At 42.6% G+C, this 27,558-nt stretch overlaps 1 protein-coding gene across 1 annotated transcript; it reads left to right on the top strand.

Moving 5' to 3' along the window:
- Nucleotides 1-6,879: 6,879 nt before the first annotated feature.
- On the top strand, nucleotides 6,880-26,229 carry cercam (cerebral endothelial cell adhesion molecule; the record flags this gene model as incomplete). Its single annotated transcript, XM_080756525.1, is given in 13 exon segments — nucleotides 6,880-7,313; nucleotides 9,302-9,412; nucleotides 9,926-10,043; nucleotides 10,576-10,710; nucleotides 12,704-12,908; nucleotides 13,600-13,719; nucleotides 14,532-14,608; nucleotides 15,849-15,955; nucleotides 17,064-17,196; nucleotides 17,913-18,040; nucleotides 22,084-22,287; nucleotides 25,999-26,183; nucleotides 26,186-26,229. Coding segments are annotated over 13 exon segments (1,767 nt in total). The 5' UTR covers nucleotides 6,880-7,113.
- Between the last annotated feature and the right edge of the window lie 1,329 nt (nucleotides 26,230-27,558).

Below are 27,558 nucleotides of genomic sequence, written 5' to 3'. Positions count from 1 at the left end.
CAAAAAGAGTGTTTGGTGGTGATTTGTGAAAGAGACTCTTTTAAGGCCAATACTATTATAGCCTACTAACCCAGAATCAGAACTTGTAGTTTCAGAACCACTGAGTAGTTTGACCGAAGAACATTGAAGGGGAAGAATGAGAGTTTGGTCGAACCAATTCAGAGCTTTTGGACAAATACTCGCTGTGGCCTCCTGACTTGATTGTTGGACGAGGAATATATTTCTTCCTCATGAGCAATGCATTGCCTTTGTATTTGATGACTTTATATATGGATTACTTGATTTTTTTGGAAAATAGAAGATATAAATTGTTTGGTTCGATTACTTTTTGGGATTCATGGGACAACTTTTTTTTTATAGTTGACTCATTGGAGACATTTAAAGGTTGTATGACATTCATTTTCATTTGTTTTTGTTTTTGTTTTTTGTTTTAGGTTTTATGACCTCAATTACACCCAAAAAACCTGAACTTTGAACATTCAGTGGATTTTCTGTGGTCTGAAGTTTTCTTTGGGGTTTGGAAGCCTTTTGAGCTACAATGAAAACGGGCAAAACAGTGAAAACAGTGACATCTGCTGGCAAATCCCATTGACATATATGGGATTTGCAGGCTCTTACATCACAAACTGCCGGCAAATCAGAGCACCTGTTTGAGCCAGAAAACCCCAGATCACAGAAAATCTACTGAATGTTAAAAGTTCATGTTTTTTGGGTGCAATTGAGATTAGAAAACCTAAAAAAAATAAGAACAATTCCAAAACCTTTTTTTTAATGTCACAATCCCTTTAAAGGAACGCTGCGTTGCGTTGTGCATCTTTGCGTTTTCCGTTCTCGTTGTCTCTTTCTCTCACTCTCTCAACCCAACTGGTCAAGGCTGGCTGGCTGGCTGGCTGCCCAGGCTACGTTCTGCTTGAGGTTCCGTCCCATTGAAGAGCATGCCGTTGTGTAGTCGGAGACCTAGCTTGATTGAATGGTCTTGAGCTAATCTAACTTGTGATCTGGAGCTATGTAGTGTATGGCCTTAAATGAAATACTGCTGCTCAGTTGTTGTCAAAAATCACACCTGCCTGAAGTGAGCGGTGCAACTGTACTGTGTTGTGTGGACCCCTGGGCAACATCCAGACCCCCAGGAACGCGGCCAGGTGGGGGGGGGGGGGGGGGGGGGTCTTTCTAAAGTTATCAAATTAAATTCATAATGGAATATTCTGGGTGAGAATGAATGGCAGATGTATACAAGCTCACAATACGTCGCAGCGTGAGCTTGTAGATCTGCTATTTTCAGCTATAAGATCGGGAAAAGAGTGTGTGTGTGTGTGTGTGTGTGTGTGGGGGGCAACACTTTGAGGTGTCATGAATGGGAGAGATCCTTTTAACCCTCAACCTTTGACCTGTCCAGAATGGGTCCTCAACTCCGCTCCGCTCACACACACACACACACACACACACGCACGCGCGCACACGCGCGCGCGCACACACGCGCACACGCACATGCACACAGGAACCCTTCACTCCATCTCTGCTATTGTCACCCATGAGTACAATTGTCTATTTATAGAGCCCTCCAAAAGAGCCATGATCCCACATTATACTTTCTCTACACTGTTGTTTTTGGCAGCACATTTTGATTTCAGTTTTAGTCATATAGTCTTTTGAACAGTTTTCATTTAGTTTCAGTCACATTTTAGTCACTTGTGGAATGTTTTAGTGTTAGTCTAGTTTTAGTCGACTAAATGTCATGCGATTTTAGTTCTACGGTTGATTTAGTCGACCAAAATGTATTCTGGCGGGCCTTGATGCCATCGTTATGGCTGAATTTATACACCATGCTGAAAATAGCCGATCTACAAGCTCGATCACAACGCGTCGCTGTGAGCTATTTTCAGCACGCAAAGAAGTGTAAAATGACTTATACTGGATCTCTTGTCCACTATAGTGCCTTTTTAGTCTTTTTTATTTGTTGACAAAATATTTAGTCTTAGCTTTTAGTCATCGTAGCTTAGTTTTCATAAATGAAAACTAAGCTACGATGACTAAAACTACATAGAAACTTTCTATGTAGTTTTCGTCAGTGACAAAAGGTAGTTGACGAACATTTCTCGTCATAGTTTTAAGTCGACGAAAACAACACTGTTTCTCTAGTGCAGTGTTTTCTTTTTCATTTAAAGGACCCCTCTATAACTCTGAAAGTCTAGAAATGGAAGAAATTTACCTGTAAGGGCCCATTAAGGTTGCATTTGTACACGCTCACAGACCTGTCAAGGGTCATTTTGGAACCCCCTCAAGGTAGGGGGGACCATTGTTTCTTTTCTTTTTTTATCAAAAGGCCGACGCACACCTCAGAAGGCTATAGTGACAGGTGCGTAAGGCAATAGAGCATATAAAAAGGGTATCTTTGAAAAACAAAGAAAAGGTCAGACACTTGCCAAAATGTTGCTCTTTATTAGGTCGACGTTTCGGTCGATTAGACATCAGGACAGACAAGGGAACCATTGCTGTATAATGATATATCCACACGTATGTCTTATAATGTCCTTATTTTTCCTCGTCATTTTTCATCCTCCTGCTCTTTGTCTCATGTGTTTAGTCTCTTTCCCCTTTTCTCCGTGCATTCACTTCATTTGGACAGTTTAGCCATTCCCTTTCCACAGAGCAGGTATATATTCTTGACCAACTGCAGTGTTGTTTTTGGCATCAAATTTAGATTTTCGTTTTAGTCATGATTGTGTCTCTTCAATAGTTTTCATTTAGTTTCAGTCACATTTTAGTCACCTGGAATGTTTTAGTGTTAGTCTAGTTTTAGTCGACTAAATATCATAAGATTTTAGTCGACTAAATCTACAGTTGATTTAGTCGACTAAAATGTATTTTGTAGGGCGTTGATGCCTTCGTAATGTCGTTTTTACACTTGCTGAAGATAGCCGATCTACCAGCTCACAACGTGTCGCAGTGCGACGTGTTGTGAGCTTGTAAATCGGTTATTTTCAGCATGCAACCAAGTGTAAAATAACTTATATATAGTGAATCTCTTGTCCACTATAGTCCTTTCCTAACATTTCAGTCTAGTTTTTATTTGTTGACGAAATTGTCAGTATATTTAGTCTTAGTTTTAGTCACCATAGCTTATAGTTTTCATTTAGTTTCCATTTAGTTTTCATCAGTGGAAAAACTTTTTTTTGTCTTAGTTTTAGTCGACAAAAAAAAACCATCTCTACTAGACCAACTGGTCTAGTGATTCACTGTAGACTAAATTGCTCCCTAGTCCTCATAATAAAGGGAAGTTGTGACATTTTACTGTATCTGAGTAACCTACAGACCATATACAGATAAATATGAACCCCACTCATCATTTGTTCATTTGTAAATGTGAGTATATAGAGACTAGGATTAATCTATTAACCAAATCATGTTACCAAATAACATTTCACGGGCTGTGTGTGACCTGGCTCTTCACTCACTGCTTCCCCCTGCTGGCACGATTTTGAAACTGACCTAACAAACTTCATGAATGGATTATTTCAGCCCCAGCTGTTATCCATTGATTGAAAATGTGATTCACAGTTTGTAGAATAGGGTATACACAGTTCAAAGTTCAAAAGTAAGTGCAGGTCAAAACTGCTATGAGGATAAAACCAGAAAAAGCACTATTAAAGACTTAATTGTTTTCATCAGGGTGCTCCATTTTCAATTCATCAGGACATTTAAAGATGTGCAAATATACACTTCTATGAAAAGAATCACACCCGTGTGAAGTAAGTGCAGGTGCAACTCCGTGTGGGTCCCCGGAACCTCCAGACCCACAGAAACGCTCCCCGGGGGGCAGGCCCGGTTCCGGCGAGACGCCCCGCATCTGAAACGGTCGAGAAATGACTGCAGTTACCGTGGGGGTCCCTCTACCTGTACTGTACTGTACTGTACTGTACTGTACTGTACTGTACTGTACTGTACTGTACTGTACTGTACTGTACTGTACTGTACAACGGCTGTTGTGAGTGAGTGTGGACTTCGTTGACATTAAGGAAGTATTTTGAGAGGTCATGCATGGTGTAGGCCAGGCCCATTGCAAGTTGCTGTACTCTGTCAACCCTAAGCCATTTCAGCATAAGAAAAGGACAACTTTATTAGAAAAACAAGTAAAATAAGAATAAAACCAATAAAATCACACCCGTGTGAACTGAGTGTCGCAATTCCCCCGCCCCTCTCTCTCTCTCTCTCTCTCTCTCTCTCATTAGCAGGTAACAGTGCAGCCACTATCTCTCTCTCTCTGTTTCTGGCACAACAGCGCCACTTTTGGTACTCATTGGTACTGGTGCTCATAGTCACACACAAACAAACAAACAAACACATGAACATGCACAGTTGACACGGGGACATTGCTGTTCCTTGGAGTGGTTGCACCACTAAAAAAAAAACAGTAAAAGGTGCATGCATAGTCGAAGAAACCTTGTATGAGGGCTCCTGTTAGGGTCTTCAAGGTATTTTTGTTGACCAGTGAGTAAAAGTTCTCAATCCCTTTGTTGTTTAACTATAGGCTACACAGACTGCTATAGAGAGTCTATGTTTTAACGGTCATTATATCCAAGCATATAGGTCTGTAAGGTTAACCCAGAGGAACGTGCCGTGGCTAGCCCATTCTGACCGGGCACCCATTTTGGTGTTTAGCATCATGTTATGCTTTAGCTATTGAAAAATAGCAGATCTACAAGCTCATAGCGCGCCACCGAGTGGCGCGCTACGAGCTTGTAGGTCTGCTATTTTTTGAAAAATCGAAGAACGACTGACATTTTCAGAATCTGATCTCAGGTCAGAATGGGTTAATCAGACCAGTGTGTTGTCCAGTGGAAACCTCGTATGAATCTGATCTCAGGTCAGAATGGGTTAACCCAGAGGAACGTGCCGTGGCTAGAATTGGCCACAAAAATCCTGAATCACAGCTCTTCTTCCGTGACTACAGTGTTCACAGTTGTCATGAGTTATGTCTTCCTGACAATGGTGTGGTCACGAGGCACAGTGTGGTTAGACTTGTCACTGTTGGGTGAACAAATCACTGGTGGAAAGTATAGCTACATTTACAGTAAGTACATTTACGTAAAGTACATTTACGTAAGTAAGGCTGCACTTAAAGAATTTGAGGTAGGCCTATAGGCCTATTTGTACCTTCACCCTAGCTCTGATTCATAACCTTCTACTGCTTCTACGATTCTGCCCTGCAGTACAAGGCTATGGGACTTACAATTTTAAATCTCAAATCGAAATCAGAACAGCCTCTCCTCTTTAGCGAAAATAAAAAGAACGTTTTTGCTACTCACCAAAACAAAGGCGGGTTGTGTCAATAGAAAGCCTACTTTCCTTAGTGGACGCACTCTGAGCCCCCCACCACACGTATAAACGGTACTTTTTGGCCAAAAAGGGATTTTTTTTCACCGGAGGAAAAATATTCTCTATGAGGCAGTTCTCTGAGCAATATCAGTAGAGGGCGCAGCGGAGTAACTAAAAATGTTTTTTTCCCGGTGGAAACAAAATCCCTTTTTGCCCAAAAAGTACAGTTTATACGTGTGGTGGGGGGCTCAGAGTGCTTCCACTAAGGAAAGTAGTCTTTCTATTCTATTGACACAACCCGCCTTTGTTTTGGTGAGTAGCAAAAACGTTCTTTTTATTTACACTAAAGAGTAGAGGCTGGTCTGCATTCATGCGAGCGGCGGAAGTTGAAAGTAACATAGCTCTAAGGCTACGCATTAGAGCTATGGACCAGAGCTACCTTCACCCTTGATCGAGTAGCCTATTTACAATTTCCAATACCTTTAATTCTATCAAATATTGTAGCTACATTTAAGCATTTATTCACATTTATTTGAAAACTTTAGTTATAGGCCTAGTGGCCTACTATAGTTATACTTTGTAGATTTTGATTATTATTACAAAACAACAGTTACAACACATAGGCTACAATAACCATTTCAGTCATTTGAACAATGTTTACAAATGCATGACGATGCGATGCATTGTGAGCTTGGAGATCTGCTATTATAAAAATATTTTGTAGGCCCCAAACTTTAAATGCGAGTCATTCTGCATTTGTACTTTTACCTTTGGTATACTTTAATAATAAAGTACATTTTGATTTGTACTCAACAGTAGGCTACATTTGTAATTCCTACTTTGACTTGTGTTGTAACATTTATTTATACATTGCAGTGATGATACTTTTACTGGCCAAAACACGCCTTTGCTCTGTCGTTAAAAAAAACCCACAGCAGCCAGCAAGGATATTCGGTCCCGCAGTGACGGTGTGTAAATCAAACGATTCTGTTTTGTACAGTGTTGTCTGTGCGTTGTCTGTCTGTCTGTCTCCTCGAACAACCAACTGGCCAATCACAGCGCGAGATGGTCCTTCCGGGCTATGGGACTTAAGTAGCCTAGAGCCATCAAGAGTTACGACATTGAGGGGGCAGAAACCGAGCGCTGTTCATTCATGCAGCCTGAACTGAGACAAGCTGGAGTTTGAAATATATTGTTTTCAACGAGGGCGGCGCAAATAAGAGCACTTTTAGGCATGTGTGCAACAAGCCAACATGACAACTGTTTTAAAAGTATTGCACAGTGACAACTAAAGTATCTGTAATGTTTATGTTGTACCTGTACGATTACTACAAAACAATCTAAAATAAAGGGATTTAAGATCATTATAAAGCTGGGTTGTTGCCTGAGTCCAGTGCATTTCTGCCAACTTTCGGTCCAGGACTTGTCCCTATTTGTTCTCAATAGAAGTATATGTAGGAGAACCGCCATTGGACTGAAGCCCCCGTGAAGTGAACGGAGTTGTCGGACTAGCTCGTAACTCACTCTGTCTCTAACTAGTATGGCTCTCTGAGGAAGCCGAAAGAAAGCGTGCGCACGGTGCGCGGAAAGGAAAGCTGGCTGGTGACGAGGGGAGAGGAGGTTTTTAGTTGTAACTTGGCAAACATACCCGTAACTAAACATAAGGGGGGCTGAGAGAAAGTGGGGAATGACCTCCTTTTTCTTGGAGTGCTGACGCGGACCCGTCCCGGGACTTGTCTTGTGTCTGATCTGTACGACGTGATCTGACTGCTGCAGATCGCAAGGAAACGGTCCACCATGTTACTTTGGTTTCTAGTTTTGGGGGCTCTGGGAACAGCGGAATGCTACTTTTCGGAGGAGAACTACCCAGAGGAGTCGAAGATGCAGCCGCCTACGGTCGTGATCGCCGTCATTGCGAGGAACACGGCGCACTCCCTGCCCTACTACCTCGGGGCTTTGGAGAGACTCAACTACCCCAAAGATCGCATCTCTGTGTGGTGGGTGGTGGTGAGGTCACTCGATCTCCGACTTTGTTGCATTGTTTGTTTGTTTGTTTGGCGTTCTCCTTTTTTTTTAATTTGGGGACTTCTATTCAAAAAGGCCAATCGCATTCAGAGTCGATTCTAGAATGCCAGAGTTCCCGTTCTTCTTCTATACGTTTACCCCCACCTCCTCTGATGCCTTGGCGTCCAAGCCTCTCTTGGATTAGAGTCTGCATGTTATCTCAAGTTACTTTACTTCTAGCCCCTCTCGGAACCCTACATAAAGCTTTTATGAAATTTGATTGTCGCTTTATAGTAAAGTAATCAAAGTGTCAGAAACTTTACTACATTTGGGTTCTGCTTGCGGGGCTACTTTACTTCATAGCTTGAGCTAAAAGCCAGGAGGCTGCTATCCACATCCAGACCCCACACCCCACACCCACACAGATTGCATACTTTAAAATAAACAACAAGACTTTTTTTTAAATGCGTTGATTCAGTACATGATTCCGTACTAAACTTTTAAACTAAAAAAAGATCATGATTCATGAATCATGAAAGTGATGCTTTTATAAACACTGATTTAATACCATAAACCATATAAGTGCAACGTGCTGTCCCGTTTAGTAATGGATTGGAGGGAGCTCAGCTGTCAACTTATAACTCAATCAATGTACAGTATAGCAATACTGTATATAGGCCAGTGGTTCCCATTCCCAAAGTGCGGTCCGGGGACCTCCAGGCGTCCTTGAGGGAGTTCCAGGGGGTCCCCAGCTAAATGATAGTTTGGAACCAAAATGGACCCTTATGGGTCTGTAACTCATGCACATGCATTAGTCCGTTATTAAGACTAATGCATGTCAAACTGGGGGTCCTTGAAATTAAAAAAAGGCTGAGAATCACTGCTAGAGACGGCATATATCCCTGGCATATATTTTCAAATGGGGGTCCGCATGCTAATTAGAAGCAATTTGGGGGTCCTTGGGAAAAGTTTGGGAACCTTTTTCATGTCAAGGACCCCCAAATTGACACTAATTAGCATGTGGCAATATATGCCAATAAGGACCCCCATCACAGAAGCTGTTCACGGCTCTACAGCAGTTACTTGATTGTCAACCGTTTTCATTTCAAGGGCTACGGCCGGACCCCCATTTAATGTCATTTCCATCTCTGGGACCCTGCGATTTATATTGTAAAAATGTATGTTAATTTAACTCTGAGACACTCTTGAGTTACATACCCATTAGGGTCCATTTGGTTACAAACTATCATTTAGCTGGGGGACCCCCTGGAGCTCCCCTCAAGGACCCCTGGGTATTATAGGGGACCACCCTGGACCCCACTTTTGGGAACCCATGCTCTAGCGAGCACTGAGAATCATGTACTGTACTTTACAGTAACTTCGCTCACCCGTGTACAAACACACACATGTTGCAACAATGAAAACAAAATTCCACCCGGAGCCTTGTTCAGATGAATGCCTGGTGTCACATCATATTAACATTATTGACAGACTTGCATCATTATGTGCTTTTATCGTCCCCTTTCTTCTCTGTTCTCTGCAGACCAAGAATGAATTGTGCATATATATATATATTTCTGCTGTCGGGAGGAAACCTCATAACTCCAAAATGTTCATTTTTCAGGAAATGAAAAATATAAAGAAAATTCCGGAAATTAAGAAAACCTTATATTTTTTAAATCAAAGCAATACTGCCTCATCAAAGTTAGTGTTGTGACTTTATATATTGTCAATTACTTCCATGAGAGGTGGTGGAGTTAGTTGCTTTAGCAGACATTTTGAGGGTCCAGTGGAGTTGAGAGGTTTTGTCCAAGGCACTTTTTACTACTTTACATTGGTTCAATAGATTCGAAACAACACACAGACGTGAAGGGCACTGATTTATGCCACAACAAATGTATATCAAAAACCTCAAAAATGGAGTTATAGCAACAAATACACAACATGTCCTTAAGAGCAATGTTCTTTCCACTTCACTCAGGGCTGCCACAGATCACAATGTTGATAACACCACAGCTATACTGAGAGAGTGGCTGACTGTCATGCAGAAATTCTACCATTATGTTGAGTGGAGACCGATGGACCAGCCCACGTAAGTCAGTGTACAATATTCTTGTGTGTAGAAGAGCCACGATCGAAATATTGGTTTGGCTGACATTCTGAACATTTGACTTTTTAAGGCCTAATGTTTCAACAATTACTACAAATTTCTACGAAACACACTTTCAGTATTTTATTTACATGTTTAAAATGTAAACAGTTTTACAGTAGATCATAAAAATTGTTACTTAAAGATAAATTAACAAAAGATTGATTGCTTGAAATAAAGATTTTCTTTCTTTCTTTCTAAAGTTCTAAAGTTCTAAAGTTCTAAACTCAATCAGTTTTTAAGAGACTACTTAAAAGTGCTGCATTTCTAGTACTTTAACAGCTCCTAATAGTTTACGGAGAGTTGGTAAATGCAGAGGAAAGACATTATGTGCAAATATACAATGACAGAAATTTCCCCAAAAGATTGGAGACCACTTTATTTTTTATTGTATTATTATTATTATTATTATTATTATTATTATTATAGTAGTACAAATCTGTGTCTGTATACAAGGTCATACGCAGGAGAATCTGGTCCCAAACACTGGCCGAACAGCAGATACGAGTATGTGATGAAGCTGAAACAGGCAGCGCTCAACTTTGCCAGAAAACGCTGGGCGGACTACATTCTGGTATGTTTTTCGCAAAGCATCTGATCATCAATGACATTCAGATTACATGTTCCTGCTGTATGTGCGTTCTTCTGAGTCATGACATTCGCAGATTCGCTGGCTTTCCTTTGCTTTTCTTTAAGCATTATATTATACTTTAGCTATTGGAAAAATAGCAAGATCTACAAGCTCGTATCGCAGCACCGAGTGCCGCGATACGAGGTTGAAGATCTTGCTATTTTTGAAAAATCGTAAAAGTGTGCCGCAAATGTTTGAATATTCTTTCAGAGTGAAAGTTTTTTAACTCATATCTTTGCTTTCCGGTGGGGTGCCTGGGTGGAACCACATATTTTCAGATGGGGCGGGGGGGGGGGGGGGGGGGGGGCCTTAATGGGTTTAAACTAAGAGCAAGTTGCAAGAACAGCCCCAGCTTCCACAGATATACCGCATGCGGTAAATGTGACTCAGGACATGACACTCGACTATAAACTCTCTCCTCCTCCTCTGTTTTCACTCGGTTTCTTTGTCCCCCCCCCCCCCCCCCCCCCCGCAGTATGCAGACACAGACAACATCCTCACCAACCCAGACACTTTGAACCTGATGATCGCAGAAAACAAGTCGGTCATTGCGCCAATGTTGGACTCCCAGGGAGCTTACTCCAATTACTGGTGTGGAATAACTCCTCAGGTAATGAGTGCTCATACCTCACGCGCAAAAGGTGTTGTGTATTATTAAGTGATATTGTTTTGTTAAAATCAGCCTTGAGTGCTCTATATTCCCATAGAAACAGTGTTGTTTTTGTCGACTTAAAACTATGACAAAAAAAATGTTCGTCGACTACCTTTTTTCACAGATGAAAACTAAAATGAAAACTAAGCTACGGTGACTGAAACTAAGACTAAAATATATTGACAATTTCGTCAAACAAATTAAAAACTAGACTCAAATGTTAGGGAGGGACTAGTGGACAAGAGATCCAGTTAAGTCATGACTCATTTTACACTTGGTTCAAGTCTACAAGCTCACACCGCGTCGTGAGCTTGTAGATCGGCTATTTTCAGCAAGTGTAAAATCAGTCATTACGACGACATCAAGGCCCGCCAAAATACATCAACTGTAGATTTAGTCGACTAAAATCTCATGACATTTAGTCCACTAAAACGAGACTAACACATTCCAGGTGACTAAAATGTGACTAAAACTAAGCGAAAACTATTCAAGAGACGATGACTAAAACTAAAGCTAAAAACAACACTGCATAGAAATCACTGCTATAGAGTGTTCAGTAACGGGTGGTCTCTCCAGCTCTTTTGTAAAATAAAATATATATTTTCAGGTCAGGAATCAGGATACCAATCGACCTGCTGGCAGCCTTCAAAAAGATGTCTAGCGCCTCTGTTTGTGTCTGGACTCTGATGATGCTCCTGGCATTGGAACGTTAGTCCTGATAATAGCACCTTACCAAAAAAAAAAGTAGGCATTTCCTAGTCCGTGAAGCTCCAGTGCCTCATTCCTTAGCTTGGGCACCATTTCATTTCGGGTATATGAACCGGTCGGGAGCGGATGATATCGCTACGTCATGTTGTAGTATTGTTTTGTAGTCGTCAATCTTCCGGAACGTCCTTTTCCCTCAAACAGATTTTTCTCAATAAAAGCGGCAGGCTACGAGAGCTTTTATTGTTATTCTTCTGGTTTGAGGGAAAAGGAAGTTCCGATTGATTGTTCCTGCCTGATGACTAGTACAACATGACGTAACTAACGATATCATCCGCTCCAGACCGGTTCATGCGGCAATCTTGGAACAGAGACCAGGCTTTCCTCCGAGGTGGAAAGCCTGGTGAGGCGAGGTTACTCATTCCTTGTCTATATAAACCCTGTTGTGCCTTGCGCCTTAATTTGTTTCCAGATTATGAGCTGTTTTAACTGGCAAAATTGGTAGTTGGACACATGCCCTGAATGCACTTAAGCTTTTAGACCATGTGCCACCTTGCACCACATTTGATTTATTTATTTAGCACACATTGTAAAAATCAATACAAAGAAACCCCAAAGTACTTACAAGCATTCTACTAAGCCTCTACCTAATGTATATCACAATAAAACCATAGATCTTCTACGTGTACACCCTGGATCGTACTATGTACGTATGCCCCGACCAGTGTTGATTTCGTAGACTAACTATGGCGAAAAATGTCCGTCGACTACCTTTTTTCACTGACAAACGAAATAAAAACTAACCTATGACGACTAAAACTAAGACTAAATATATTGACAATTTTGTCAACAAATAAAAACTAAACTAAAATGTTCAGGGACAAGTGGAGAACAGATCCAGTAGTATAGTATAGTCTATAAGTCATTTTACACTTGGTTTGAATGCTGGAAATAGCTGATCTACAAGCTTGTAGATGGGCTATTGTCAGCAAGTGTGAAATCCGCCATTACGACGGCATCAAGGCCCGCCAAAACACATTTTAGTCGACTAAATCAACTGTAGCTTTAGTCGACTAAAACTAAAACTAGACTAACGCTAAAACATTCCAGGTGACTAAAATGTGACTGAAACCAAATGAAAGCTATTGAAGAGACTATGACTAAAACGAAAAGAAAAAAAAAAAATATATATATAAATTTGCTGCCAAAAACGACACTGATGTCGCGTTCACGTTCACCCACTCAGGGCTACTACCGGCGAACGGCGGAGTATTTCCCCACGCGCCACCGCCACAGACTAGGCTGCTTTCCCGTTCCAATGGTCCACTCTGCCTTCCTGCTGGACCTCAGGAAGACGGGCATGTCGCAGCTGGCCTTCTTCCCCCCCCACCAGGACTACTCCTGGCCTTACGATGACATCATAGTGTTTGCCTTCTCTTGTCGAGCCGAAGGTATATAAATGTCACGTTTGTTTGAGTCCCTTACGGAGCTGTGGGTGTGGCTGGATGGGTGGCTGGGTGCGTCTGAGCACGAAAGCAGCATGGTTGTTTTTCACCACCTGTGCGCAACCTAACACGCACAAAATATACAGCATGGTGACTTCGGGTGTGCCAGCCAGTACAGTGACAGTAGAGGGTACAGTAGAGGGACCCCCCACACGGTAACTCTGTCATTTCTCAACCGTTTCGGACGCGGGGCGGCTCGCCGGCACAGAGTGCCGCGCTACGAGCTTGTAGGTCTGCTATTTATTTATTTTTATCGTGAAAATGTGGCGCAAATCTTTGAACATATACTTTCAAACGTACGTTTTTAACTCAAATCTTTGCTTCTGGCCTGGGGAGGTTCCTGGAACAACATATTTTCAGATGGGGGTCGGCGGCCAATTAGTTTACATATCATGTTTGGGGGTCATATGACATGAAAATGTTTGAGAACGGCTGACACAGAGAAACATGGGGATTTTCAGAAAACTGTCAGGATTTAGAAGACATTTGTTGAATCGAACTTGGGTCTAAGTGGGTTATTGCATTTCTGTAGGATTCAGGATTTGGCCAACCACCTGTGTCTCATTCCATGTCATTTCATCCATATTGTTGACTGATTAGTGATGCATGAATCCATGTGTATGGATGTGTTTTTCAGAGGTACAGATGTACCTGTGTAACCGGGTGCGCTATGGCTACCTTAACATCCCAGCGAAACCTCACCACACGTTGGAGGACGACCGTCTGAACTTTGTCCACCTCCATCTGGAGTCCAGGAGTAAGCATTGAATCTGTATTTATTCTTTCTTTTATAGCAGTGTTGTCTTTGGCAGAGAATGTCTATTTTAGCTTTAGTCATATAGGGCTGTATTTTGCGTGTCTTAATAAGTACCAGGTCTCAGAATAGCCAAATGGCATTGATCACGCCTCCAGGTCTTTAGTTTACTCAAGTTAGGTAATAAGACCTGGTACTTAAGACACGCAAAATACAGCCCAAAGTCTCTTGAATAGTGTTAATTTATAGTCTTAGTCACATTTTAGTCACCTGGAATGGTTTTTAGTGTTAGTGTAGTTTCAGTCGACTAAATGCCATACGATTTAAGTCGACTAAATCTACGGTTGGTTTAGTCGACTAAAGTGTATTTTGGCGGGCCTTGATGCCGTCGTAATGGTTGATTTTTACACTTTGCTGAAAATAGCCGATCTACAAGCTCTGTGACGCGTTGTGAGCTTGTAGTGTAAAATGTCTTATACTGGATCTCTTGTCCACTATAGTCCCTTCCTAACATTTTAGTCTAGTTTTTATTTGTTGACGAAATTGTCAATATATTTAGTCTTAGTTTTAGTCGTCATAGCTTAGTTTTCATTTAGTTTCCAGTTCGTTTTCGTCAGAGGAAAAAGGTAGTCGACGGACATTTTTCGTCTTCGGTTTAGTCGACGAAAACAACACCGCTTTATAGGAAATGCAGAAATAATCAGCCCACGGAGGACTCATCAAATCGAGCGTATAGCCCATTGTGTCAGGACTGTATTTTAATTCTAAGTATATTATTTTTAGTCTAATTGTCTTTTCTTTCCCCTGCTGTATAGTTGAGGGTCCTGCTATGAAAGCGTCCCGCTATGTCCATGTGTTTCCCAAACAGAGGGATCTAATGGGCTTTGATGAGGTAAGACATGTTTGTGTAACTTTATCCCATTCAGGGCGGTCGCCGGGAACCCCTTCTGGTGTTTGTAAGCATTATGTTATACTTTAGGTGTTGAAAAATAGCAGATCTACAAGCTCGTAGACTCTTGTAGATCTGCAATTTTTTGAAAATTTGTGAATATGTGGCGCATATCTTTGAATATATTCTTTCAGAGCGAACGTTTATAACTCAGATCTTTGCTTCTGGGCGGACATTTGTAGAATCAACCTTAGGTTGAAATGGGTCATTTATATTGGACATTATAAAGGTGCATGACATGACAATTATTTGGTATAAAGACCAGCGAACGTCAGGGTCATGAAAAGCGTGTACATACAGCCATGATTTATACACGCATTGCGCCAAATGACGAATACACTTCAATAGGTCCTTTTGAAGGAGATGTGTCTTCTCTTCCATAAAGTTGCACTTACTCGACGGACGCACCGTTTTGTCAGACACTCTGTACCCTTGCACCAATGTTGCTTTTGGCAGCAAATTTAGATTTTTAGTTTCAGTCGTAAAGTCTCTTGACTTGACTTGACTTATTTAGTTTTAGTCACATTTTAGTCACCTGGAATGTTTTAGTGTGACTCTAGTTTTAGTCGACTAAATATCATAAGAATTTAGTCTACTAAATCCACAGTTGATTTGATCGACTAAATCGTATCTTTGCGGGCCTTGATGCCGTCGTAATGACAGTTTTTACACTCGCTGAAAATAGCCGAACTACGAGCTCACAACGCGTCGCGCTGCTATTTTCAGCATGCAACCAATTTGCAAAATGACTGGATACTGACTGAATGACGGATACTGGATCTCTCGTCCACTATAGTCCCTTCCTATAACGTTTTAGTCTAGTTTGTATTCGTTGACAAAATTGTGAATATATTTAGTCTTATAGTTTTGGTCGTCATAGCTTCGTTTTCATTTGGTTTCCATTTAGTTTTCGTCAGTGAAAAAAGGTCGTCGACGAACATTCTTCGTTTTAAGCCCAACACACACCGGCTCCGTCCGACGCGGCGCGACACGTTGCCGCGCGGCAGCCGCCTGGAAAATAGAACCGGTTCTATCGTCGGACGCCGCCGGTGTGCGATATAGGTTCATTGGAAGTAACGGAGGCGGCTGTTTCGACTCGCGGCAGTCGCAGACGGTGTGTGATGGGCTTAAGTCGACGAAGTCAACACTGCATTGATTGTACCCTCTCTCTCTCTCCTCTCAGATATATCTCATCAACCTGCGGCGCCGTAACGACCGCAGAGAGCGGATGCTGTTCTCTCTCAACGAGCTGGAGGTCGACGTCAAGGTGGTCGACGCCGTGGACGGGAAGTGAGTACTGACTGACCTGAGATCAGATTTAAAAAAAATCTTCTACATCCTGACAGTTTCCCATTCTGACCTGAGATCAGATTAAAAAAAATCTTCTATGTCAGTCGATTCTTCAAAAATAGCAGACCTACAAGCTCGTAGCGCGCCACTCGGTTCCCCCAAATCCTCCGCTAAAAGCCTGTCAGTGTTGTTTTTGCCAGCAAAGTTATAGATTTTAGTTTTAGTCATAGTCTTTTGAATAGTTTTCATATAGTTTTAGCCACCTGGAATGTTAGTCTAGTTTTAGTCGACTAAATGTCATGCACCCTTTACGTCTGTGTGTCGTTTTGAAAATATTGAACCAATGGAAAGTAGTAAAAAAAAAAAAAACTATGGACAAAACCTCTTAACTCCATTGAACCCTCAAACTGTCTGCTAAAGCAACTAACTCCACCATCTCTTCCCCCTCTCATGCAAGTCATTGATGAGGCAGTATTGCTTTGTTCTAAAAAAAATATATATATATTTAATAACAGATTTTCTTAATTTCCTGAAGAATTTACATTTTGGAGTTAGGAGGTTTCTTCCCGACAGCAGAGATGTACTATGAAGTTGTATGTGAGCCAGTGTTGTTTTTGGCAGACATTTTCTATTTTAGTTAAGTCATAGTCTTTGGAACGAAAAAATATCCAGGTGATATTTTAGTCACCTGGAATGTTTTTAGTGTTCGTCTATAGTTTAAATGTCATAAGATTTTAGTCAACTAAATCTACAATTGATTTAGTCGAACAAAATGTGTGTTTTGGCGGGCCTTGATGCCGTCGTAATGACGCGTTGTGGGCTTGTAGATCGGCTATTTTCAGCATGCAGCCTGCAAGTGCAAAATGACCACTAGTCCCTTCCTAACACTTTAGTCTAGTTTTTATTCGTTATCGAAATCGTCTCAGTTTTAGTCATCGTAGCTTAGTTTTCATCTAGTTTCCATGTAGTCAGTGAAAAAAGGGTAGTCGACGAACAGTTTTCGTCATAGTTTTAGCCGCCAATAATCAACGCTGATGTGAGCGCATGTCCCAGCATGCATGTTATCTTATAATACATTTGTGTGTGTGTGTGCGTGCGTGTGTTCCAGTGCTCTGAACAGCAGCGACATCAAGATCCTGGGCGTGGACCTGCTTCCGGGCTACTACGACCCGTTCAATGGACGCACCCTCACCAAAGGAGAGGTGGGCTGCTTCCTCAGCCATTACTTCATCTGGAAGGAGGTGAGAACGAAAGGCACTCGGCACATTTAACCCATTCTGACCCGAGATCAGATTCATAACGAGGTTTCCACTGGACACACACACACTGGTCTGCTTAACAAGAAATTCTTGGAACACAAACAATAGTGGATGCGCAAACTTGGGAAAACTACTACAACAAGTGCTTCAGGATACAGATCACGGGTACAGGAAGCATCGCCTTCTCCATATAATGGCGTCTGCCAATGATTGCAGACACTGAACAGAATTTTGCCGATGCCTGATCAGCTCTCGGCTTATTGGGCATGCTTGCAATCTGCAGGCCCCTCACCACTGATTTATGGACATTACCGAGGCTTCCAAATAGGAACACAAGTAGTTTACATTTGTAGCCAAGCTGTATAATAGCATCCTTAAGACGCTGGTACTTAAGGACCTTGGTAAGGAATGCCTCTTCCAGACTGTGGTCAAATGTACATGCCACTTCCAAACACACACACACACACACACACACACACACACACACACACACACACACAGCCCCGCTAGCACACTTCCATTTAAAACGATATCATTTGGTTCTGCTGGGTTACATTCAAGATAAGAAAAAAATAAAACAAATGTCTGCAGTGTAGATGCAGTAAAATGCAAGGAGGAATGTTGCACTTGTCCTTTATGGTTAAATTAATGCTAATATATTGCCTTCATGGTTTTCCTCTGCATTCTCTCTTCCCAAGATGGTGGACATGCAGTTGGACAAGGCCCTGATTTTCGAAGACGACGTTCGATTCCAGCCAAACTTCAAACGACGAGTCCTTAGACTAATGGAAGAGGTGGAGCAGGTGGAACTGGACTGGGATATGATGTAAGAAGTGTGAAAACGGATAGTTTGAAAAGAGCTTGTGTTGGAAAAATGTTGACTTAACCCATGGGTGGGAACCCCTTTTGGTGTTGTTACATACCTGGCCTAGGGGAGCCAAGTACACAACAAAAGATACAGGGGAGACGCAGTACTCAAAAGAAATATTAATTTATTTAAGCAATCAAAATAAGAATTAAGTTAAATCATACTCAAATCAAAGTCAAACAGATGAGGTGTGGAAATCAGTAGTCAGTAGTGTAGTGCGTGTATGCATGAATGAGATGTGTGTGCGTGTTGTATGTATTAACTCAAATGCTGAAAAGGTGCATGGTGGGAGAAGGGCAGAGGAGAACTGAATAATACAGAGCTGAGGAAGGGACTGGGGAGACGGGCTTAAATACAGGGCGTCGGCACCGGGCCCAGGTGCCGCCGCTTGACTGATTGTCATGTCACAGCTCTGCTCCCCAATCCACTGCAAGAGGAGGAGAACAGAAATTAGAATAAACAAAGTAAAGAACTATAAATGACTAACCAAAGTGAATAACAACTATAATATATAAAGTACACCAGACCACATACTATAACATACTATACACCCTAATATATAGTACAATACAATATACCCAGGGGGCCGTCACAGTGTTTTAATTTGAAGCATTATGTTGTACTTTAGCTATTGAAGAATAGCAGATCTACAAGCTCATAGCGTGTCACCGAGTGCCGCGCTATGAGCTTGTAGGTCTCTTTTTCTTTTCTTGAAAAATCATGAAAATGTAGTGCAAATCTTTGAATATATATTCTTTCAGAGCGAACGTTTTTAACTCAAAATCCCTGGGGGTCCTTGACATGAAAATGTCTGAGAACCACTGACAAGGAAACATGGGTTTTTCAAGAAAAGTGTCAGGATTTAGAAGACATTTGTAGAATCGTCCTCAGGTCAAAATGGGTTAATGAACGAATGTTTCTGTCGGTTATATTTTGGTGACATGGTTTCCTCTGCTAAATGGTTTTCACTGAGAATATTCAGTCATTCACGCAAGCATTCATTTGGCTCGAAGTTGAGCTCACAATTGTGTTTGTATTCATGTACTGTTGTCTGTTTGCGCCACGTCTTCTGGACATAATGAAAACAGGTTTTTTTTTAGCACTGATGCTTACCATATGCTATGAAAAGGAATCGAGGAAGTCCGTGCTCTGACTCATGGTCGTTGCCCGTTCAAATTATGCAATAGAAATAACGGTGATGGGGTCGCATGCACACCAAGAACTGCTTTAGTGTTTATTCTTGCATTATTGAATAATGGACAAACGTTTCGGCTACCCAGCCTTCATCAGTGTCACTGACAGTGTTGAGTTTGTCGACTTAAACTAAGATGAAAAATGTTCATCGACTACCACTGATGTTCATCGACTTTCCACTGACGAAAACTAAATGGAAACTAAATAAAAACTAAGCTATGATGACTAAAACTAAGACCAAATATGCTGACAATTTCGTCAACAAATAAAAACTAGACTAGAAATGTTAGGAAGGGACTAGTGGACGAGAGATCCAGTCCAAGTCATTTTACAATTAGCTGCATGCTGAGAACAGCCGATCTTACAAGCAGTCATTACGATGGCATCAAGGCCCCGCCAAAATACATTTTGTTCGACTAAATCAACTGTAGATTTAGTCGACTAAAATCGTAGGATATTTAGTCGACTAAAACTAGACTAAAACATCCCAGGTGACGCAAACTTATCTGCTATTATCTGTACCCCTCCCTCCTCCACCACCCCAGATACCTTATCTGTTATTATCTGTACCCCTCCCCTCCTCCACCACCCCAGATACCTTATCTGTTATTATCTGTACCCCTCCTCCCTCCTCCACCACCCCAGATACCTTATCTGTTATTATCTGTACCCCTCCCCTTCTCCACCACCCCAGATACCGTATCTGTTATTATCTGTACCCCTCCCTCCTCCACCACCCCAGATACCTTATCTGTTATTATCTGTACCCCTCCCTCCTCCACCACCCCAGATACCTTATCTGTTATTATCTGTACCCCTCCCCTCCTCCCTCCTCCACCACCCCAGATACCGTATCTGTTATTATCTGTACCCCCTCCTCCCGCCTCCACCACCCCAGATACCTTATCTGTTATTATCTGTACCCCTCCCTCCTCCCTCCTCCACCACCCCAGATACCGTATCTGTTATTATCTGTACCCCTCCCTCCTCCACCACCCCAGATACCTTATCTGTTATTATCTGTACCCCTCCCTCCTCCACCACCCCAGATACCTTATCTGTTATTATCTGTACCCCTCCCTCCTCCACCACCCCAGATACCTTATCTGTTATTATCTGTACCCCTCCTCCCTCCTCCACCACCCCAGATACCTTATCTGTTATTATCTGTACCCCCTCCCCTCCTCCACCACCCCAGATACCTTATCTGTTATTATCTGTACCCCTCCCTCCTCCACCACCCCAGATACCTTATCTGTTATTATCTGTACCCCTCCTCCCTCCTCCACCACCCCAGATACCTTATCTGTTATTATCTGTACCCCTCCCCTCCTCCCTCCTCCACCACCCCAGATACCTTATGTTATTATCTGTACCCCTCCCTCCTCCACCACCCCAGATACCTTATCTGTTATTATCTGTACCCCTCCCTCCTCCACCACCCCAGATACCTTATCTGTTATTATCTGTACCCCCTCCCCTCCTCCACCACCCCAGATACCTTATCTGTTATTATCTGTACCCCTCCCTCCTCCACCACCCCAGATACCTTATCTGTACCCTCCCCTCCTCCCTCCTCCACCACCCCAGATACCTTATCTGCTATTATCTGTACCCCTCCCTCCTCCACCACCCCAGATACCTTATCTGTTATTATCTGTACCCCTCCCTCCTCCCTCCTCCACCACCCCAGATACCTTATCTGTTATTATCTGTACCCCTCCCTCCTCCCTCCTCCACCACCCCAGATACCTTATCTGTTATTATCTGTACCCCTCCCTCCTCCCTCCTCCACCACCCCAGATACCTTATCTGTTATTATCTGTACCCCTCCCTCCTCCCTCCTCCACCACCCCAGATACCTTATCTGTTATTATCTGTACCCCTCCCTCCTCCCTCCTCCACCACCCCAGATACCGTATCTGTTATTATCTGTACCCCTCCCTCCTCCACCACCCCAGATACCTTATCTGTTATTATCTGTACCCCTCCCTCCTCCCTCCTCCACCACCCCAGATACCTTATCTGTTATTATCTGTACCCCTCCTCCCTCCTCCACCACCCCAGATACCTTATCTGTTATTATCTGTACCCCTCCCTCCTCCACCACCCCAGATACCTTATCTGTTATTATCTGTACCCCTCCCCTCCTCCACCACCCCAGATACCTTATCTGTTATTATCTGTACCCCTCCTCCCTCCTCCACCCCCCCAGATACCTTATCTGTTATTATCTGTACCCCTCCCCTTCTCCACCACCCCAGATACCGTATCTGTTATTATCTGTACCCCTCCTCCCTCCTCCACCACCCCAGATACCTTATCTGTTATTATCTGTACCCCTCCTCCCTCCTCCACCACCCCAGATACCTTATCTGTTATTATCTGTACCCCTCCTCCCTCCTCCACCACCCCAGATACCTTATCTGTTATTATCTGTACCCCTCCCCTCCTCCACCACCCCAGATACCTTATCTGTTATTATCTGTACCCCTCCTCCCTCCTCCACCACCCCAGATACCTTATCTGTTATTATCTGTACCCCTCCCCTCCTCCACCACCCCAGATACCGTATCTGTTATTATCTGTACCCCTCCCTCCTCCACCACCCCAGATACCGTATCTGTTATTATCTGTACCCCTCCCTCCTCCACCACCCCAGATACCTTATCTGTTATTATCTGTACCCCTCCCTCCTCCACCACCCCAGATACCTTATCTGTTATTATCTGTACCCCTCCCTCCTCCACCACCCCAGATACCTTATCTGTTATTATCTGTACCCCTCCCCTCCTCCACCACCCCAGATACCTCGGAAGGAAACGGGTGAATCCCAATAACGAGGAGGAGGTGGAGAGCGTCCGCAACCTGGTGGTGGCCGACTACTCCTATTGGACGCTGTCCTACGCCATCTCCCTGCAGGGAGCCCAGAAGCTCCTCAACGCCGAGCCGCTCTCCAAGATGCTGCCGGTCGACGAGTTCCTGCCCATCATGTACGACAAGCACCCCAAGTACGTATTGGTTACGGACCGTGGTCACTATTTATGGCGCACGCACGCACGCTATAGGGCATTCACTTCTAGTCACTTTTAACTAGTTTACCAGTCGACTATAGTTGTTTAACTACCTATTATGTAAATGTATGTGGGGGGGGTTTTGGAAACAAATATTTGTACGTTTAAAAACGGTGTACATTGGTGACTATGGCTCAAGAAGGTAGAGCAGGTCGTCCAATGATCCATGGTGTCGGCGGTTCGAATCCCGGCTCCTCCTCCTGTCGACATGTCGAAGTGTCCTTGGGCAAAGACACTGAACCCCAAATTGCTCCCGGTGTGCTGGTTGGTCCCTTGCGTGGCTTCCGCCGCAGTCGCGTCGCATTTTGTTGTGGTACTACGGCGTGACACACGTCACACGCACCACTGGACAGACATGTGTAATGCACACAGACTGTACAGCCTGATTGATTGTTGGGTGTATATATGAAATGCATATAAACCAAACATTGTTTTATTTAATCACTTTTTAAGACCCATTCACACTGTTTACTGTTTACATCAACATTATGAGAAATGCAAAACCCCCTCTCTGGCCGTGCCACCAGTGTGGCGAAAAATGTTCGTCGACTACCGTCAACAAATAAAAACTAGACTAAAATGTTAGGGAGGGACTATAGTGGACAAGAGATCCACTATAAGTCATTTTACAATTGGTTGCATGCTGAAAATAGACTATCTACAAGCCCACGAGCTTGTAGATCGGCTATTTTCAGTGTAAAAACAGTTATTCTGGCGGCATCAAGGCCGGCCAAAGTACATTTTTGTCCACTAAATCAACTGTAGATTTAGTCGACTAAAATCTTATGGCATTTAGTCCACTAAAACTAGACCAACACTAAAACATTCCAGGTGACTAAAATGTGACTAAAACTAAATAAACTATTCAAGAGACTATGACTAAAACCAAAATAGAAATTTGCTGCCAAAAACATACTGACATGCACTCTGGCAGCTTTGCTCTGCTGGTTCACGGGGTGAAGCTAAAAACAGACCTTTTAACAAAAAACAAAAAAAAAACATAGCTTTCCTTTGGCTTGTGATTCATATGTATGCTATTTGTAGAGCTTGCAGATTAAAGAACCAATGTGAATCCTGTGGTTTCCAAAAGGCTCTGCGTGCAGTCGAGGTCAGAGTTTTGGGCTCTGGTCCATGGCTATAAAAAAATGTAGGGCTTTTTGACAACCTGATTTCACTTTGCCACATATAAACACCGCCGGCCTTTCATCATACAGCATATTATTCTTCTTGTATTTTATAATGTACTGATTTCATGTCATGCCGTCTCTTTCCGTGTATATAGCCGGACGGCAGTGTTGTTTTTGCCAGGAACATTTCTATTTTAGTTTTAAGTCATAGTCTCTTGAAACGTTTTCATTTTAGTTTTAGTCACATTTTAGTCACCCGGAATGTTTTAGTGTCGGTCTAGTTTTAGTCGACTAAATGTCACAAGATTTTAGTCGACTAAATCTACAGTTGATTTAGTCGGAAAAACAAAATGTGTTTTGCCGTAGATCGGCTATTTTCAGCATGCAACTAATTGTAAAATGACTTATACTGGATCTCTTGTCCACTAGTCCCTTACTCCCTTCCTAACATTTTAGTCTAGTTTTTATTTGTTGACGAAGTTGTCAATATATTTTGACAATATAGTTTCTATTTAGTTTTCGTCAGTGAAAAAGGTAGTCGACGAACATTTTTAGTCTTGGTTTTAGTCGACGAAATCAACACTGCTGGACGGCGAATGTATCTCTCTGTAACTCTTTTGGCAGAGTGTCCAGAGGGTAGCCTTTTGCAGCAATGTTTAAAAGCTTTTATAGGTAATGCAACAACAGTCCAGCTCCAACAACTGTGTTGCCTCTCCTTTATTCATTTAGGAGTCGCATGAACATGTCACTCAACCCATTTAGACCTGATGACGATTCTAAAAAAGAAAAACGGCTTCTAAATCTTGACAGTTTTCTGTTTCTATGTGAGTGGTTCTCAAACAATTCCATGTCAAGGACCGCAAGAATTATCTGTATTTGGCCGCCGACCCCCATCTGAAAATATGTTGTTCCAGGTACCCCCCCCCAGAAGCAAATATTTGAGTTAAAATCACACCTGTGTGAACTGAGTGGTGCAATTTTCCCAACCTCTTTCTCTCTCTCTCTCTCTCTCTCTCTCTCTCTCTCTCTCTCTCTCTCATTAGCAGGCAACAGAGCATGCACTATCCCTCTGTTTCTGGCGCCCCCTATTGGTACTAATATGTCACATACTCACCCTCATGACCAATGACACATAGGCGGACACGGACATTGCTGGTTGTAGGGGTGGTTGCACCACTCAAAAAACGTTTGTGCCACATTTTCGCGATGAAAAAAATAGAAGATCTACAAGCTCGTAGCTTGTAGATCTGCTATTTTCCAATAGCTAAAGTATAACATAATGCTAGAAACACCAAAAGGGGGTTCCCGCCCAGGATGGCTTAATGGAAATGTCAACAGAAAAAAATGTTGAGCGATAAGCAATGAAGTATAAATGAGCCTTAAGTCCTTTTCTTATTGTTAGCGGAATATGATATGTTGTACAAAGAGTCTTTGATCTTTGTACAATAGAACTAATTTGGTATCTCAAAACTTCTCGTGCGCTGCTTCCTTTGCTCCACAACCTCATACCTTTCTCCGTAACAAGGAAAGATACTAATTGTACTTATTGATTGATAGTACACAAAGTGCTTTATTTGTATTTTATATATTTATAATTTTTATATATATATATTTTTTATATATATTTTGGCAGCTGCTAAACATGGCATAATCATGAAAAAATAAAAAGGCCATTATATAAAGAGGATAGAGCATTGCATAATGATATAACACTGCTTTCTTTTTTTAGCTTTAAAGATCTTTATTCAAAATCCAAACAAGGTGATGTTAATGATGTGCTAGTATAGTATAGATATGGTTTCAACAGACTAGTTGCTATTAAGAGATGTATGGTTGAGAACCTTTGTGATCACCCTTCATCATCCACATGAGCTCAGAAATCCTCCTCGGGGGGGGCACTTGCTGGCCTAGCGGTCCAGGCACATAATGGACTCTGGCCTGACAGCGTGTATACGTCGCGTGTTCGAGTCCCGTTCATGACGACCTTTTTCTATCTATCTATACTATCAAGAAAGGCAGAAAAGCCAAAAACAAATCTTTAAAAAAAGAAAGAGAGAAAAAAATAATCCTCCTTGTGTTTTCAGTTTATCCCATTCTGGGCGGGGAACCCCTTTTGGTGTTTTTAAGCATTATGTTATACTTTAGCTATTGAAAAATAGCAGATCCACAAGCTCATAGAGTGCTTGAAAAAGATCTTGAAAATGTGGCACAAATCTTTGATTATATATATTCTTTCAGAGCGAATGTTTTTTAACTCGTATCTTTGCTTCTGGGGGGGTTCCCTGGAACAACATGTTTTCAGATGGGGGGGGGGGGGGTCGGCGGCCAATTGCATGTATATTTTTGAGGGTCCGACTGACACAGAAACATAGCGTTTTTCAGAAACCTGTCAGGATTTAGAAGACATTTTTGTAGAATCGTCCTCGGGTCTAAATGGGTCATTATAGATCAGATCATCACTCCCCATCTAACGTGTCTTCTCTCTCTCTCTCTCTCTCTCTCTCTCTCTCTCTCTCCGCAGTAAGGACTACAAGTCCCACTTCCCCAACAGGAACGTGCGGGCCTACAGCACGCGGCCCCTGCTGGTCCAGCCCTGTCACTACGCCGGCGACCCCGAGTGGGTGAGCGACACGGAGACGTCGACGCTGTGGGACGACGACGCCGTGCGCACCGACTGGAGGGGCTCCCACAAGACCCTCAAGGCGGCCCCTCCCCGGAGATGCTGTCGCATAACTACAGGGACGAACTGTAAAGGGGGGGGGGGGGGGCATAGCGGCGGTGGTGGGGGGGCAGTGTTGTTTTCGTCGACTATAACTAAGACGAAAAATGTTCGTCAAGACAAAAATGGAGGGAGTAGTCTGGACAAGAGATCCAGTATAAGTCATGTTACACTTGGTTGCACTACAAGCTCACATTGCGACGCTCGCATTGCGACAACTGTAGATTTAGTCGACTAAAATCTTATGACATTTAGTCGACTAAAACTAGACTAACACTAAGCCATTCCAGGTGACTAAAATGTGACTAAAACTAAATGAAGTTTCAGTCCAAAGACTATGACTAAACTAAAATAGAAATGTGCTGCCAAAAACAACACTGGTGGGGGGGGGGGGGGGGGGGGAGGGTGGACAGTGTTGTTTTTGTGCGGAAAAATTTGATTTTAGTTTTAGTCGTAGTCTCTTGGAATAGTCTTCGTTTAGTTTAGTCACATTTCACTAGTCATACCCGGAATTTTTGTTTTTTTTAGTGTTAGTCTAGTTTCGGTCGACTAAATCTACGGTTGAGTTTTAGTCGAACGAAGTGTGTTTTAGGCGGGGCCCTTGATGCCGGCGTAATGACGTAATGTTTTTTTCTTTTTCTCGCTTGCTGAAAATAGCCGATCTACAAGCCCCTGCGAGGGCGTTGTGAGCTTGTAGATCTGCTATTTTCAGCATGCAACCAAGTGTGAAATGACTCGTCCTGGATCTCTTGTCCGCTATAGTCCCTTCCTAACCTTCTAGTCTTAGTTTTAGTTTTAGTCATCGCAGCTTAGTTTTCATGTAGTTTCCAGCAGCTTAGTTTTCATGTAGTTTCCGTTTAGTTTTCGGCAGTGAAAAAAGGTAGTCGACGAACATTTTTCGTATTGGTTTTAGTCGACGAAAACAACACTGGGGTGGGGGGGGGGGGGGTAAGGTGAACACTTGAGGAACACAGGGAAAAATGTTGCTGTGAAAAGGAGGTGTTTCCTCACATTTTATATGAATTCCGTCATTACAGCAAGTTCCCGACCTTTTCTGAATCACGACCACTCATAACACAGTGGTCCGATATGGGCCGAATGCATTTTCCAGAGCATATTTATTTTAATGATCAAAACAAATTTGTGTTTTCCCCGGGCTTGGATCAATGGAACCGTACAGCAGCACACTGCGTTCTTATCTCATTCTATTCTTTCTATTCTTATCACAGTGAAAACACATTTTTAAAGAAACGCAATGTCCTTTTTTTTCTCTTCGTTTATTTTGCTGTGTTATTAAAATCGTAGCGTTTTGCCAATCAATTTGGGGGCCCACTTGCAATAGCCTTTGTGGCCCACCAGTGG

The sequence above is a fragment of the Protomyctophum bolini genome (assembly GCF_963924005.1).
Source record: "Protomyctophum bolini genome assembly, chromosome: 22".
Classification (NCBI taxonomy): Eukaryota; Metazoa; Chordata; class Actinopteri; order Myctophiformes; family Myctophidae; genus Protomyctophum; species Protomyctophum bolini.
The sequence above is the reverse complement of the archived record's forward strand: the minus strand, read 5'-3'. Positions and strand labels throughout refer to the sequence as shown.